Here is a 15975-nt window from a genome sequence, read left to right as displayed (position 1 = left end):
TTTATTGTTTTGGCCCTAGCCTTCTAGTTTAGCCAGAAAATGGACTTTTATGTTTTCACTCAAAAACCAAGTTTTAGTAGGAAATAAAAGTGATCACAGATTTTCATTGTTTTGGCCCTAGTTCTTCTAGTTTAGTCAGAAAATGGACTTTTATGTTTTCACTCAAAAAGTGATCACAGATTTTCATTGTTTTGGCCCTAGCTCTTCTAGTTTAGCTAGAAAATGGACTTTTATGTTTTCACTCAAAAATCGAGTTTTCATAGGAAATAAAAGTGATCACAGATTTTCATTGTTTTAGCCCTAACTCTTCTAGTTTAGCCAGAAAATGGACTTTTATGTTTTCACTCAAAAATCGAGTTTTCATAGGAAATAAAAGTGATCACAGATTTTCATTGTTTTGGCCCTAGCTCTTCTAGTTTAGTCAGAAATGGACTTTTATGTTTTCACTCAAAAATCGAGTTTTCATAGGAAAAAAAGTGATCACAGATTTTCATTGTTTTGGCCCTAGCTCTTCTAGTTTAGCCAGAAAATGGACTTTTATGTTTTCACTCAAAAATCTAGTTTTAGTAGGAAATAAAAGTGATCACAGATTTTCACTCTTTTGGCCCTAGCTCTTCTAGTTTAGTCAGAAAATGGACTTTTATGTTTTCACGCAAAAATCGTGTTTTCATAGGAAATAAAAGTGATCACAGATTTTCATTGTTTTGGCCCTAGCTCTTCTAGTTAAGCCAGAAAATGGACTTTTATGTTTTCACTCAAAAATCTAGTTTTAGTAGGAAATAAAAGTGATCACAGATTTTCACTCTTTTGGCCCTAGCTCTTCTAGTTTAGCCAGAAAATGGACTTTTATGTTTTCACTCAAAAATCGAGTTTTCATAGGAAATAAAAGTGATCACAGATTTTCATTGTTTTGGCCCTAGCTCTTCTAGTTTAGCCAGAAAATGGACTTTTATGTTTTCACTCAAAAATCGAGTTTTCATAGGGAAAAAAAGTGATCACAGATTTTCATTGTTTTGGCCCTAGCTCTTCTAGTTTAGCCAGAAAATGGACTTTTATGTTTTCACTCAAAAATCGAGTTTTCATAGGGAAAAAAAGTGATCACAGATTTTCATTGTTTTGGTCCTAGCTCTTCTAGTTTAGCCAGAAAATGGACTTTTATGTTTTCACTCAAAAATCGAGTTTTCATAGGAAAAAAAAGTGATCACAGATTTTCATTGTTTTGGGCCTAGCTCTTCTAGTTTAGCCAGAAAATGGACTTTTATCTTTTGGTCCTATCTCTCTAAAAAAGCGGAAGTATTAATTTAAAGCGTTTTTCAATTAACCACAACGATATGAAGTATTCAAACAAAATTTATCTTGCATTTTGCTATCAAAATTTCAAAGAAATTACCGGTTCATCAATCAAAGCAATTAAACCAATAGTTGACTAAACAACTCTTACTATCATAATTAATATTACACACATTTCAATACGGTCTACTATATCATATAAATAAAAATTGCATGACCAGACAGACATGTAATAACTTACAGGAGGTTTTAATAACAAATGTTAAAACACAATTATTAAATTTTAATTATTTTTCCTTATTTGTATATTTTAAGGTAATTTAATCTTTCCCTTAAGGAATCCTTAAGTATAAACAATATGGCATCTCTTGTTTTACCTTTGACAGTTAAACGTAAACATTATATAATACAGCAAACACTTTTTATAATTACTAAAACAGCAATGAACTATTGTTCTCAATAAAACAAAAAAACTTTACAACTTTTAGTAATACCCTGTTGCACGTAAATACAAAAAAACATGCGTTAATCAATCGCACTTTGTGGCGATTGCAATTTAGAATAGCAAATACTTGCTATAACAACAACGATGTGTGTGGTATTTACATTTACAATAAAATCAAACAAGAACCTCGGAAAGTAAAATATAAAACAACTAAAGAAAACCAATGAATGGCCCCAAGAACGAAACGCACTAAATCCAAATGCCACACAACACGACAACGAACGGTTGTGCTTGATGTTTGGACTGTGTTGATGATTTCGTTGTTGTTTTTGACGATAATGCTACTACATTGAAAAAGTTTTGTTAATGTTTTGCTTTTCTTCATTTTTGTTGTTATTATATACCAATGGCTTTTGCAATAAGACCGACCGAAAGACTAGCAGCTGCTTTTACTACTGGGTGGTACTGCCGCTCAAGCGACAAAATGCAAAATAAATATTAAAAAAAAAACTAGGGGGAAAAAGAGAAAAGCCGCCACATATATTAAAAAAAAGCTACTGTCTAAAAACTGTCCGTCTGTTGTACTGTTTTGTTAGTTTATCAATAATAATAAAACCGGAACAACAACTGGCGCTACAACAATTTTAAATGATCTGTTTGCTGCATGTGTGGGGGCTAATAAACACAAACAACAATATAATGGCAAACGTATATATTTAACGGCAACAGTAGGAGCAAAAACACGTAAAAGCAGAAAATGCTAAAACAAATAGGGTGGCATGCTTCAAAACAAATATGTTAAAAAATAAACAATAAAATAACAAAAATATACCACAACCACTTCTTTCTTTATAATTTGTAAAAGCTACTTTTTAAAAGTTGATCATGTTTAATTTAGTCCAGACTATATACTAGCCTTTAGTCCAGATTATAGACTAGACTATAGTCCAGACTATATACTAGACTATAGTCCAGACTATAGACTAGACTTTAGTGCAGACTATAGACTAGACTTTAGTGCAGACTATAGACTAGACTTTAGTGCAGACTATAGACTAGACTTTAGTGCAGACTATAGACTAGACTTTAGTGCAGACTATAGACTAGACTATAGTCCAGACTATAGACTAGACTATAGTTCAGACTATAGACTAGACTATAGTCCAGACTATAGACTAGACTATAGTCCAGACTATAGACTAGACTATAGTCCAGACTATAGACTAGACTATAGTCCAGACTATAGACTAGACTATAGTCCAGACTATAGACTAGACTATAGTCCAGACTATAGACTAGACTATAGACTAGACTATAGTCCAGACTATAGACTAGACTATAGACTAGACTATAGTCCAGACTATAGACTAGACTATAGACTAGACTATAGACTAGACTATATTCCAGACTAGTCCAGACTATAGTCCAGACTATAGACTAGACTATAGACTAGACTATAGACTAGACTATAGACTAGACTATAGACTAGACTATAGACTAGACTATAGACTAGACTATAGACTAGACTATAGACTAGACTATAGACTAGACTATAGACTAGACTATAGACTAGACTATAGACTAGACTATAGACTAGACTATAGACTAGACTATAGACTAGACTATAGACTAGACTATAGACTAGACTATAGACTAGACTATAGACTAGACTATAGACTAGACTATAGACTAGACTATAGACTAGACTATAGACTAGACTATAGACTAGACTATAGACTAGACTATAGACTAGACTATAGACTAGACTATAGACTAGACTATAGACTAGACTATAGACTAGACTATAGACTAGACTATAGACTAGACTATAGACTAGACTAGACTATAGACTAGACTATAGACTAGACTATAGACTAGACTATAGACTAGACTATAGACTAGACTATAGACTAGACTATAGACTAGACTATAGACTAGACTATATTCCAGACTATAGACAAGACTATAGACTAGACTATATTCCAGACTATAGACTAGACTATAGACTAGACTATAGTCCAGACTATAGACTAGACTATAGTCCAGACTATAGACTAGACTATAGTCCAGACTATAGACTAGACTATAGTCCTGACTATAGACTAGACTATAGACTAGACTATATTCCAGACTATAGACTAGACTATAGACTAGACTATAGTCCAGACTATAGACTAGACTATAGTCCAGACTATAGACTAGACTATAGTCCAGACTATAGACTAGACTATAGACTAGACTATAGACTAGACTATACTATAGAGTAGACTATAGATTAGACTATAGACTCGACTATAGACTAGACTATAGACTAGACTATAGACTAGTCTATAGTCTAGTCTATAGTCTGGACTATAGACGGTACTATAGTTCAGACTATAGACTAGACTATAGTTCACACAATTGAATAGGTTATAGTACTGACTATATACTAAACTGTAGTGTAGACTATAGACTAGATTATAGTCTAGACAATAAACTGGACTATAGACAAACTTTAGACAAGATTAAAGTGAAGGCTACAGACTGTAGATTAAACTATAGTCTAGACTATACCCAAGATTATAATCCATACTATAAAAAATATTCTAAACCAGACTATAAACTAAATAATAGTTCAAACTATAGACTAAACTAGACTATATAGTCTTGTTATTACACAAGGCTTAACGTATATAGGTTTCGTTTTGAATCCACATTTTCCTTAACCTTTCTCTCATCATTCTCTTCTAAGTGGCACTTTTGTACGGTCTACAGTAAAAACAAAAAACTAAATATTTAAAACAGATCACTCTCTAAGAAAAAAGAAAACATGGCGGCATTTAGATTATCATCAATTTAAAGCGCCACAGAAATGTTCTTTCTTTCATTCTTCCTTTTTTTTTTTTTTTGAATTTGTTAATATATGTATGTATGTACAGAGAAGAGACCACCTTGATTTTCCACAACTGCCACCAGAAAGACAAACAACAGGAACAATAACAGCTACAACAACAATAAGAAAAATGTAAATTGAATTAAGTCAAGCATGTAAATAGAGCAGGAGGAAATTTTATTGCATTGAACTCTCTACTTGGGGAGACGACACCAAAAACAACCAACAACAACAACAACAAAAGTAAACAGTTTAAAGGTGTGTGGTAATTGCTAATGATGGAAACATCAATAAAGACAGACAGACAGACGGTAGGGAATGGGCATACATTAAGAGTTTGTGATAAAAACAAGACGAAAAGACCATCATAGAACATGAAATGGGAAGGAAGTGTCGATGTAAAGTGTATCGGTGTGTGTTTAAAAGACCATTGACAGTAAGTGGTGGTTATGAAATACATTATACTAGATATTTTAGGCTAAAAACTAGACTATAGTCCAAACTATATACTAAACTACAGTCTCTACTATAAACTAAACTATAGTCCAGGCTTTAGGGTAGACTATAGACCAGACTATAGATTAGATTATAGTCCAGAATATAGAATGTACAATAGTATAAACTATAGTGTGGACTATAGTCTAGACTATGGAATAGACTATAGTCCAAACTATAAACTAGACTATAGACCCGGCTATAGTACAAACTTTAGACTGTAGATTGTATTATAGCCCAGACTATAGACTAGACTATAATCCAGTCTATGGAATAGACAATAGGCCAGACTATAGTCCAGTTTATGGACAAGACTATAGTCCAGTCTATATAAATGAATATAAATCATTTCATTCCACTCCCATATGATTAAATTGTTTCTCTCCAAAAATTCCTTAAATTCTTTGATAAAATTTAAAAAAACATCCTATTCTTAGCAAAGTTGTCATTGACATTCCTCTGACTACACTAATCTTAAGCCTGGTTTTTTAGGTAAAATATAAAATTTTATATATTTTCCTGTTAAATAATGCGACCACCCATCATCTTGAAGATAGTCAAACGCGTTGCAAATGTGTGATGATAAAATAAGCTACATGGGGCACAATCGTAAAACTGTCTTTCAAATTCAAAAAAACAAAAATCCATCAGAAAACTCAACAGAAAAGAATTAATATTTGACATAAAATCTACAAACAAATACTTTATTATCAGTATTTTAGTTCTTATTAAGAACAACAAACATACGCTTAAAATTGTCTCATCACAGATCACAGATTATTTAAACTGACATATTATAAACACATGTCAAAATTGAACATTTTATTTGTTTTCATATAAACATAAACAAATATATATATTTTTTTTTGCATTTATATGTTTGTATGTTTTCTTAAGAGTTTTAATCAATCATTATGTGGTATTTAAGAAATATGTTAAATTCTCTAGCTATTTTGGGTGGTCCCTACAAGTGGTTTGCCTTCTTTTATTTAAGTTTTATAAAAACAAACCATCATCCATCAATTATAAATTTATCTTTTTATTATAGTTTATTATATAATAATAACAAAAAGCAATCATTTAAAATCATAAAGATTTTTTCGTTGAATTCAGTTTTGATGTATTGATAAGTTTTGCTTTAAAAATCCATTAACTTTATTAACACTTTTATATCAAAGTCCTATGGTTTAAACAATAAACTATCGACTGTATAATATACTACACTATAATCGAGTATAGTCCAGACCAAAGACTAGATTAAAGTCCAGACTATAGACTATAGTGCAGACTATAGACTACAGTGCAGAGTATAGACTATAGTGCAGACTATAGATTATAATCCAGACTATAGACTACAGTGCAGACTATAGACTATAGTCCAGACTATAGACTATAGTCTTGTTTATAGTCTGGACTATGGTCTTGTTTATTGTTAGGACTATAGTGTAGTCTAGTCTGGACTGTAGTGTAGTCTATAGTCTGGACTGTAGTGTAGTCTGGACTGTAGTGTAGTCTGGACTGTAGTGTAGTCTGGACTATAGTGTCGTCTGGACTATAGTGTCGTCTATAGTCTGGACTATAGTGTCGTCTATAGTCTGGACTATAATGTCGTCTATAGTCTGGACTATAATGTCGTCTATAGTCTGGACTATAGTGTCGTCTATAGTCTGGACTATAGTGTTGTCTATAGTCTGGACTATAGTGTCGTCTATAGTCTGGACTATAGTGTCGTCTATAGTCTGGACTATAGTTTCGTCTATTGTCTGGACTTTAGTGTCGTCTATAGTCTGGACTATAGTGTCGTCTATAGTCTGGACTATAGTGTCGTCTATAGTCTGGACTATAGTGTCGTCTATAGTCTGGACTATAGTGTAGTCTATATTCTGGACTATAGTGTAGTCTATAGTCTAGACTATAGTGTAGTCTATAGTCTGGACTATAGTGTAGTCTACAGTCGGGACTATAGTGTAGTCTACAGTCGGGACTATAGTTTAATCTATAGTCGGGACTATAGTGTAGTCTATACTCGGGACTATAGTGTAGTCTATACTCGGGACTATAGTGTAGTCTATAGTTTGGACTATAGTGTAGTCTATAGTTTTGACTATAGTGTAGTCTATAGTTTGGACTATAGTGTAGTCTATAGTTTTGACTATAGTGTAGTCTATAGTTTTGACTATAGTGTAGTCTATAGTCTAGACTATCGTGTAGTCTATAGTCGGGACTATAGTGTAGTCTATAGTCTGGACTATAGTGTAGTCTATAGTCTGGACTATAGTCTGGGCTATAGTCTGGACTATAGTCTGGGCTATAGTCTGGACTATAGTGTAGTCTATAGTCTGGACTATAGTCTGGGCTATAGTCTGGACTATAGTGTAGTCTATAGTCTGGACTATAGTCTGGGCTATAGTCTGGACTATAGTCTGGACTATAGTGTAGTCTATAGTCTGGTCTATAGTGTAGTCTATAGTCTGGACTATAGTGTAGTCTATAGTCTGGACTATAGTGTAGTCTATAGTCTGGACTATAGTTTGGTCTATAGTCTGGACTATAGTTTGGTCTATAGTCCGGACTATAGTCTTGTCTATAGTCTTGTCTAGTCTTGTCTATAGTCTTGTCTAGTCTTGTCTATAGTCTTGTCTATAGTCATGTCTATAATCTGGACTATAGTCTTGTCTATAGTCTGGACTATTGTCTTGTCTATAATATGGACTATAGTCTAGTCTAAAGTTTGGACTATAGTCTGATCTATAGTCTGGACTATAGTCTTGTCTATAGCCTGGGCTATAGTCTTGTCTATAGTAAAGTAAATCAAAATTTTATTAATTTACTTAACAAAAATCCTTGACCTTGTAGCGTATTTCAACAACAAAAATAAATACAATAACAAATAAAGTATCAAAATCAGAGAAATCGTGTTTATTGTTGTAAAGTTTACGCGATCTTTTGACCAAACATGTATGTATGTATGTATTTATATAGTACAACATACAGCATAAAAGTAACCAACCAGACAATTTATTGTTTTGTTGTCTGTTAAATGTTTAAACATACAACAAACACACAACAATATTCAACAGAAAAGTAACAACCAAAGATGAAGAAGTAATATTTACGTTTTTTTTACACATTTGAAAAACAAAACCAACAACAATGACAAGCAAAACAATTAACGCTTGTTGTAAATAATACCAATGAAAAATCCAGCATGAAATTTACAAAGCATACAACAACCAACACATTCATATGAATTCAAGGGAAGTGATATAGTAAACGGAAAGAGTGAAGGAAAGATAGGGCCGAAGAGCTAAATAAGTCATAAATTATAAAATGCCTTTTAATGTTGAATTTGTTGCTTTGATATATGTATTTAGTATAAATTAAATGGAGAAAATCAGAGTTTTAACCTTTCTGTTTGTTAACTTGCCAAAAGGTCAACGATAAAGTGTTATTTCTGTTGTGTTCATTTTCTTCTTATAAATTCTATGATAGTTTTCCTTTTAAATGCTAAAGCCTTTTACTATTTTATTTAATTGTTTATATGCAAATATTTTGTAAATGTTTTAAATAAAATTCACAGCATGTTATTGTGTAAACATGGTTCGGTAACACGTGTTGTTTCTAGGACACACATGATGTTGAAGTTGGAGCGCAATAAATTTATCTTGCAAAATAGTGTTATGTTGTTGTTTTTCTTTTTTGGTCAGTTCCAAGATTTATGAAAGGGGGTTTAGAATTTTTTTGAAGCCTCAATATAACTCCTGTTGTAATCATCTTGCCTATAGTCTGCATTATAGTCTAAACAATAGTATTCTGGACAATACTCCAGTCTATACTATGAACTATAGTATAGTCTACAGTCTGGTCTATAGTCTGGCCTATAGTCTAATATATAATCTGGTCTATAGTCTAAAGTATAATCTGGTCTAGTTTATAGTCAGGACTGTAGTCTAGTCTCTAAGTTGGATATTAGTTTAGCCTATAGTGTGGACTATAGTTTAGTCTATATTCTGGACTATAGTTTAGTCTATAGTCTGGAGTGTAGTTTAGTCTATAGTCTAGAGTGTAGTTTAGTCTATAGTCTGGACTATAGTTTAGTCTATAGTCTGGACTATAGTTTAGTCTATAGTCTGGACTATAGTTTAGTCTATAGTCTGGACTATAGTTTAGTCCATAGTCTGGACTATAGTTTAGTCGATAGTCTGGACTATAGTTTAGTCTGAAGTCTGACCTATAGTTTAGTATATTGTCTGGACTATAATTTAGTATATAGTATGGACTATAGTTTAGACTATTGTCCTGACTGTGGTATAGACTTTAGTCTGCTTTATAGTCAGGTCTACAAGCCTATAGTATATATTCTGCTCTATTTATGTCTGGACTATTATAGTGCGGACTACAGTCTATAATAATCTGGACTATAGTCTATGCTATAATCTATATATAGTCTGGACTATAATCTACAGTTTAGACTATATACTGATTTCATGTCTATAGACTGGACTATAGTCTAGTCCATAGCCTGGACTATAGTCCAGTCCATAGTCTGGACTATAGTCTAGTCTATAGACTGGACTATAGTCTAGTCCATAGATTGGACTATAGTCTAGTCTATAGACTGGACTATAGTCTAGTCCATAGTCTGCACTATAGTTTAGTCTATACTCTGGACTATAGTCTAGTCTAAAGACTTGACTATAGTTTAGTCCATAGTCAGGACCATAGTCTAGTTATAGTCTGGACTATAGTCTAGTCTATAGTCTAGACTATAATCTAGTCTATAGTCTGGATTATAGTTTAGTCTATAGTCTGAACTATCTATAGTCTAGTTTGTAGGCCTTTAGTCTAAACTATTGTTTGGATTATAGTCTAGCCTGGAGTCTTGTCTAGTCTATAGTCAATGATTTCATATCATTAGAAAAAAAGGAATTTTAGTAAGAGTTTAAAAACTGTACAAAACCAAACTTTAAAATGACCTAGCCATATGATTTTAACAGATGTCGTTAGTACTTGTCAAGCATACATATTTTCTTTAATAGATTTCCACTCGAATGAGACCTAGACACAAATAATAATTTATTATTAATGTGACCACAAATGACAAGGACATTGACAATTAAGAAAATGTTTAAAATATATGACATTGAAGAAGACATAATCACCGATGATATTTAAATAATGTAGTAAGTTACAAGGTTGTTTTGGATAATGTGGTATTTGTCATTTTAAAAAAGGAAAACAGTGCAGAAAATGTATAGCACAGTTAGATGCTATTAATGAGTGAGGGTTTATAATAATCATTTTAAGGACAAGGTTTTTGTTTAAGAACTTTAATGAGAGTTGGGTTGTGAAGGTCATGGGTTTTAAAGTTGTAGATGAAATTTAAATCTTTGGGGTAATTAGTTACCATGACCATGACCAGTAGAAATTTCTGATTTATAAATTATTTTATTGTCAATATAAGTGGCAAATAATTGATTAAGAGAATAGGTCATTAGACAAAAAAAAATTAACAGTTTCCGTTTATTCTTCTATTTTAACTCCAGAGTGATTGGTGGTGAGGAGATTCTTTGTGAATATAATACAGGTATTGAGAAGTCCTTTATATATGTGGAAATTCGGAATTGAGTGGACTTCATATATCATCGGGGTTGTATAATTACAAATTAAGCTCGACTTTTCAGGTTTTTATTGTTTAATATTTTTAATATTTATATTGCATAACACCTACAATGTATGGGTTAGGACTCATATATATCATATGAACTCCGTAAATGTTGTCTACAAAATTTGGACTTGAATAGAGATAAGTTCCATAAAAATAGCAAATATTAGTTTTCCTAACCCTGATTTTTGCCTAAACCTATGGCATCACTCCTACTAACATCTACAAACTATGTGGCATCTCTCTTTTAGCAAAAATTCTGTTGTCATATTTGACAACTTTTAACGCAGCCGCTCTCTGCTGTACACGAGCACAAAAATTCCTCAACTTTGTGAATTTCTATAAATTTTATCCAGTGTTTACGTTAATAAAATTCTAGAAAAATGCCTCCAAAAAAGGCTCCTGGACCTAGTAAAAAAACTGAACAAAAGAAAAAGGAGAAGGTTATCGAGGTAAGGACAAAAACAAATATTAAAGGAAAACAAACCCCATGCAGACTACACCTAATATGAAAACATAACCTCAATATAAGCAGTCAAAAATGTTCCAATTATTTCCATCATAAAGAAAGAAAGCAAACAAAAAACCTTGACAACTAAACATTTCTTTAATAATCTTTAACACAGGACAAGACTTTCGGTTTAAAGAATAAGAAGGGCGCAAAACAGCAAAAGTTCATACAACAAGTTGCCAAACAAGTGCAGAGTGGTGGTCATCATCCCAAAACAGATGCCAACAAAAAGAAGGATGAGAAGGAGAAGAAATTGCAAGAGTTGAAGGAGTTGGCATCCATTTTCAAGCCAGTGCAAACACAGAAAGTGGAGAAAGGCACTGATCCCAAATCGGTGGTATGTGCCTTCTTCAAACAGGGTCTCTGTACCAAGGGCGACAAATGTAAATTCTCTCACGATCTGGCTGTAGAAAATAAGGTGGAGAAACGTTCGATTTATGTGGATATGCGTGATGATGGCGAAGACGACATGAGAAATTGGGATGATGCCAAACTTAAGGAAGTGGTGGACAAAAAGCATGCCGGAGAAAAGAAGAGACCTACCACAGATATTGTAAGTGTGAAAAATTGTTGTTGATAAACTGTTGTTAACGTAATTTTATTTTGTTTTTATAGATTTGCAAATACTTCATTGAGGCCGTAGAAAAATCCAAATACGGCTGGTTTTGGGAATGTCCAAACGGTGAAAAATGTATTTACCGTCATGCTTTGCCACAAGGTTATGTTCTAAAGAAGGACAAAAAGAAAATGGAAGAAAATAAGCCCTCTGAACTTTCTCTGGTGGATTTGATAGAAAAAGAAAGAGCCGCCTTGGGTCCCAATACCACCAAAGTCACTTTGGAAACTTTCTTGGCCTGGAAGAAACGCAAGGTCCAAGAAAAGAAAGACAAATTGGCAGCCGATGAAGAACGTAAAAAGAATGACTATAGCAAAGGCAAACAGTTTGGCATTTCGGGTAGAGAAATGTTTAGCTTCAATCCCGATTTGGTGGATGATGGTCCCATGGAGGAAGGCGATGCCGCCTTCGAAATGTACAATCGTGACGAAGAGGAAGAGGGAGTTGAATACAAAGAATTGGATTTGGCTGCCTTGTCTTTGGAGGCTCAAGAAGCGGATGGTAGTGGTACCGTGGCTTCGGAGACACGTTTAACGGAACAAGCCAATGCTATAGCTAAAGCTGAACAAGAGGAAGAAGCGGCTGCTGCAGCCGCTCTGGCTGATGGTTCAACTGCACCTGCCTCGGATGCTGCACCCATTAATAAGGATCTATTTATGGGTTTGGCCGATGAACTTGACGACTTAGATCTGGAAGATGAGGACGAGGAGGATTAAAGACTTTTGTTTGTTCGTTTAGGAAAACACATTTCCATTTTTATAAAAAAAAGAACCCGCTACAGGAAATATAATACTAACGAAATGAAAATATATATATATGTATAATTTAACTCAAGTTTAAATTGAATGAACTATAAAAAAAATGGTTGAATGAAAAAAACACAATAGTTGGCAAATTAAACAAATTAAAAAAAAAAAAAGAAAAACAAAATGTTATAAACAGTTTGAACAAGAAAAAAATGTAAACAATTTCATAATAAAATTTGAAGTGAGTGTATAAAATTATATGCAATTAGTGAAAAATAAAAATTTACAAAGAAAAAGTTTATTTAAATTTGTGCTCAATAATTAAACCTAGAATTCACTTTCGGGGTGTTAATATATGTAATAAAAATTCTATGAGAGGTAATTAAATTTTGTACTCAATAAAATCTGGACATTAAATTTTCCTAGGAAGTCAAATGCTGATTTTGTGCTCAATAGAACCTAGAATTATGGGGAAACTGCTTGGCAGATTGCACAAGTCTTCCCTTTTTTAAATTAAAAATACATTGCATGAAGTAATCTATGTTTGTACTCAATAAGATTAAAAATAAATGCCGAGTTTTTATAGAGTTTAGTACATTGTACAGTTAAGCTTGTTTGGCATTCAGTTTGAAAGTCCTCATTTCAACTCAAATATAGCAGTAATTTAGGTTTGTGCTCAATAAAACGCAGAATATAAATGTTTAAAATTTTCAAGATTTTAGTACATTGTACAGTTTAGTTTTTTCCCCTTTCGATATTGGGTATTGTTTATTTTCTTTGGCAATAATAATTGCTTCTTTTTGTTTATTTTTAAATGTATAATAAATAATTTAAAAAACTCTTACCAAAATCCTTGCGGCAATATGCCTTGAGGCTTTTGTATTTGTCCTTCTCTTAAAAATTTCCCCAATAATAACTCCAGTCGCGCTTTCGGACCACCTTCATCCACTGCCGATAATTTGGGAAAATATTGCTGCTGTATATACACCAATAACTTGACAAATTGTTTGCCATAAGCAGACCATAAATCACTGCCTACTATTTGTAAGATTTCCATAATTAAAGTAGCACAAATATCGGGTAAAGGATCGAGAGCTATAAAATTAGTTAGCCAGCGCCAAGCATGTTCTATGCCATAAGGGTGGGAAGGACCATCTTGCTGGCGTCCCAAAGTAATCATAACAGCAGCATAGAGGCGTGCTACACCAGTTTGTCTCTTTAAATACATGTCCTGAGACTCAATTTGTCCCTCTGTCATGCGATAGCCTAATATTTTCGAATATTCCTCTATAGTTTGCCCCTTCTTTTGGGGTATAAAATAGGGCACTAGAAAGGGACACTCTTTAAAGACATATGCCAAAAATAATTGACCAAATTCAGGTACATTTTTCCAAAGCGAAACAATAACTGAGGCCACAGGAAAGGCCGCTTGAGGATTACTGGAAATGGTAGTCTCTCCTTGACCCACAAACTTTTTCGCCATTAACAGTATGCAATAGTCGCGACCCAAAGTGGGTTGTGTGCTAACAAAGGAGAATAGTTTATCAAATTTATCTTGTATATGCTGCTGACTAACGGCCGAAATGGCATTAACCGGTATATTTATATTCTTTTGGCAATCGAAACGATATTTTTTCATAGAATCATCCGATTGCAGGACTTTCACTCTTTCGACTTTTTCCTGATAAAAAGTATTGATTTTTGTATAGAACTCAAAACGTTCAGAGCTTACAAATTGAGAAGAGGAACCTGTATTACCGCCACCTCCGTCGGTGGTGCTAGTTGTGGCAACAGTTGCTGCTTTAGCAGGCTCGTTGGTGTTAATTTGTTGCGGTGGATTGGCTAATTGGGTTTGTTGCTGCTGTTGTTGTTGTTGTTGCTGCTGTTGTTCTGCTAACTTTTGTGTTTGCTGGGCCTGTTCTTGTTTAACCCTTTCCTCTTCTTGCTTTTGCTGCTCCCTTTGTTTCTCTTCCAGTTTAGTTTTCTCCTGCTTACAAGCTTCCAATATACTTATTTCCAAGTCTTCTAAAGATTTACATAAATTTTCTGCCGTTTTCAATTCTGTGGGCCCACATTCTCCGGATTTTATTTTAGCTATCAATTGCTCAAACATTTGTATCAATTCCTTGAGCTTTTTATTATACTCAGCACAAGACATTAAAGCCTGTTTGTCTATGGACATTAACAGATGAACGATGGCCTCATATTTATTGCGAAATTTCATTTGATATTGAGATATGCCTTGAAAGAAAATCAATTGTAATTGTTTTTGTGTCTGCAGGCGCAAATTTTCCAATTGTCGCTCCTGTTCCTTAAGTTCTTGAGAGGATTTCTGTTCTGCCTGCTGTAAGATTTGAGAATCACTACGTCGTTTCTTTTCCAGCCATTTACGACGTTCCTCTTGCTGTTTTTCCTCCAACGGTTGTAGAGTTTGGTTCATTAGACTCGTGTGTTTCTCTTGCAATTCAAGCATCTTTTGCCTTATGGAACGTTTACGTTGCTCCTCTGCCTCTTTAAGCAGTATACTAGAGTTGATGGTTTGAAAATCTAAACTCTAAGTTTGAATATTAAAAAACATTAAGTTAATCAATAGGTTACACTACTCACATGCAAACTATTGGGCTCTTTGCTGGCCACCTCCTTAGCGGAGGGGCTTTTTTGTTGTGGTTTCTCTTTTGCCGGCGTTTTCTTTTTATTGATTTCATTTTTATCACTTTTTGTTAGATCTTTATTTATATTATCATTTTCTGCCCTCAAACGGTCCCTAGGCTCCTCATTTTCCTTATAATCTTTCAAATCTAAATCGGGGCCAATTGAACGATCATGCACCAAGGGAGAAATTTCGGCAGCATGTTCCAATGTCACTAAATGGAATTTATTTACCTCATTTATGATTTCCTCTACCTTGAGGGCCTATTTTATCAAAAATTTATATAATTTTTTAGGTTTTTTTGATAAATTTTTCATAAATACTTACAAAATTAGCCATTTTTTGGAGCAAACAAAATTTACATAGAAAAAACTACAGCAACAACAAAAATGAGCGGCATAAACAAAAGAGATGCCATATGTTGGAGGGAAAGTAGAAGTAAACACAGAGTTGTTTTCACAATACGTGAGAGAGTGTTTTTTACCTTTTGTTTACAATCGAGACTACAGCCGCAGGCGACAATGCTTTTCCGTATGGAAAACAAAACAATGTATAACTTCGCTTGCATATTAGCCATTTATGGACCGATTTTATTAATAATTTTTTAACTTTTTCAAAAATGTTTTTTTTTTTTTTGTAAAAAGTCGTAGGAATAATTATGATAATTGAAATTATAAATGAA

The 15975-nt window shown here is 33.4% G+C and overlaps 2 protein-coding genes across 2 annotated transcripts; one reads left to right on the top strand and one right to left on the bottom strand.

Annotated features, from left to right (window-relative positions):
- Nucleotides 1-11029: 11029 nt before the first annotated feature.
- Nucleotides 11030-12901, top strand: LOC119607639 (zinc finger CCCH domain-containing protein 15 homolog). The gene is made up of 3 exons (XM_037961635.1): nt 11030-11222; nt 11397-11834; nt 11897-12901. Exons 1-3 carry the CDS (start codon nt 11154-11156, stop codon nt 12611-12613), a joined length of 1224 nt encoding a protein of 407 aa, XP_037817563.1. The 5' UTR covers nt 11030-11153; the 3' UTR covers nt 12614-12901.
- A 464-nt stretch (nt 12902-13365) lies between these two features.
- LOC119607638 (nucleoporin Gle1) lies at nt 13366-15920 on the bottom strand. Its single transcript, XM_037961634.1, has 3 exons — nt 15621-15920; nt 15251-15556; nt 13366-15197 (listed from the first exon to the last, which is right to left on the bottom strand). Exons 1-3 carry the CDS (start codon nt 15630-15632, stop codon nt 13485-13487), a joined length of 2031 nt encoding a protein of 676 aa, XP_037817562.1. The 5' UTR covers nt 15633-15920; the 3' UTR covers nt 13366-13484.
- Between the last annotated feature and the right edge of the window lie 55 nt (nt 15921-15975).

Source organism: Lucilia sericata, unplaced genomic scaffold, assembly GCF_015586225.1.
Source record: "Lucilia sericata isolate MDLA Ls3-8-SP2 unplaced genomic scaffold, ASM1558622v1 Contig000721F_arrow, whole genome shotgun sequence".
NCBI classification, from domain to species: domain Eukaryota; kingdom Metazoa; phylum Arthropoda; class Insecta; order Diptera; family Calliphoridae; genus Lucilia; species Lucilia sericata.
This window is presented reverse-complemented; position numbering and strand designations above follow the sequence as displayed.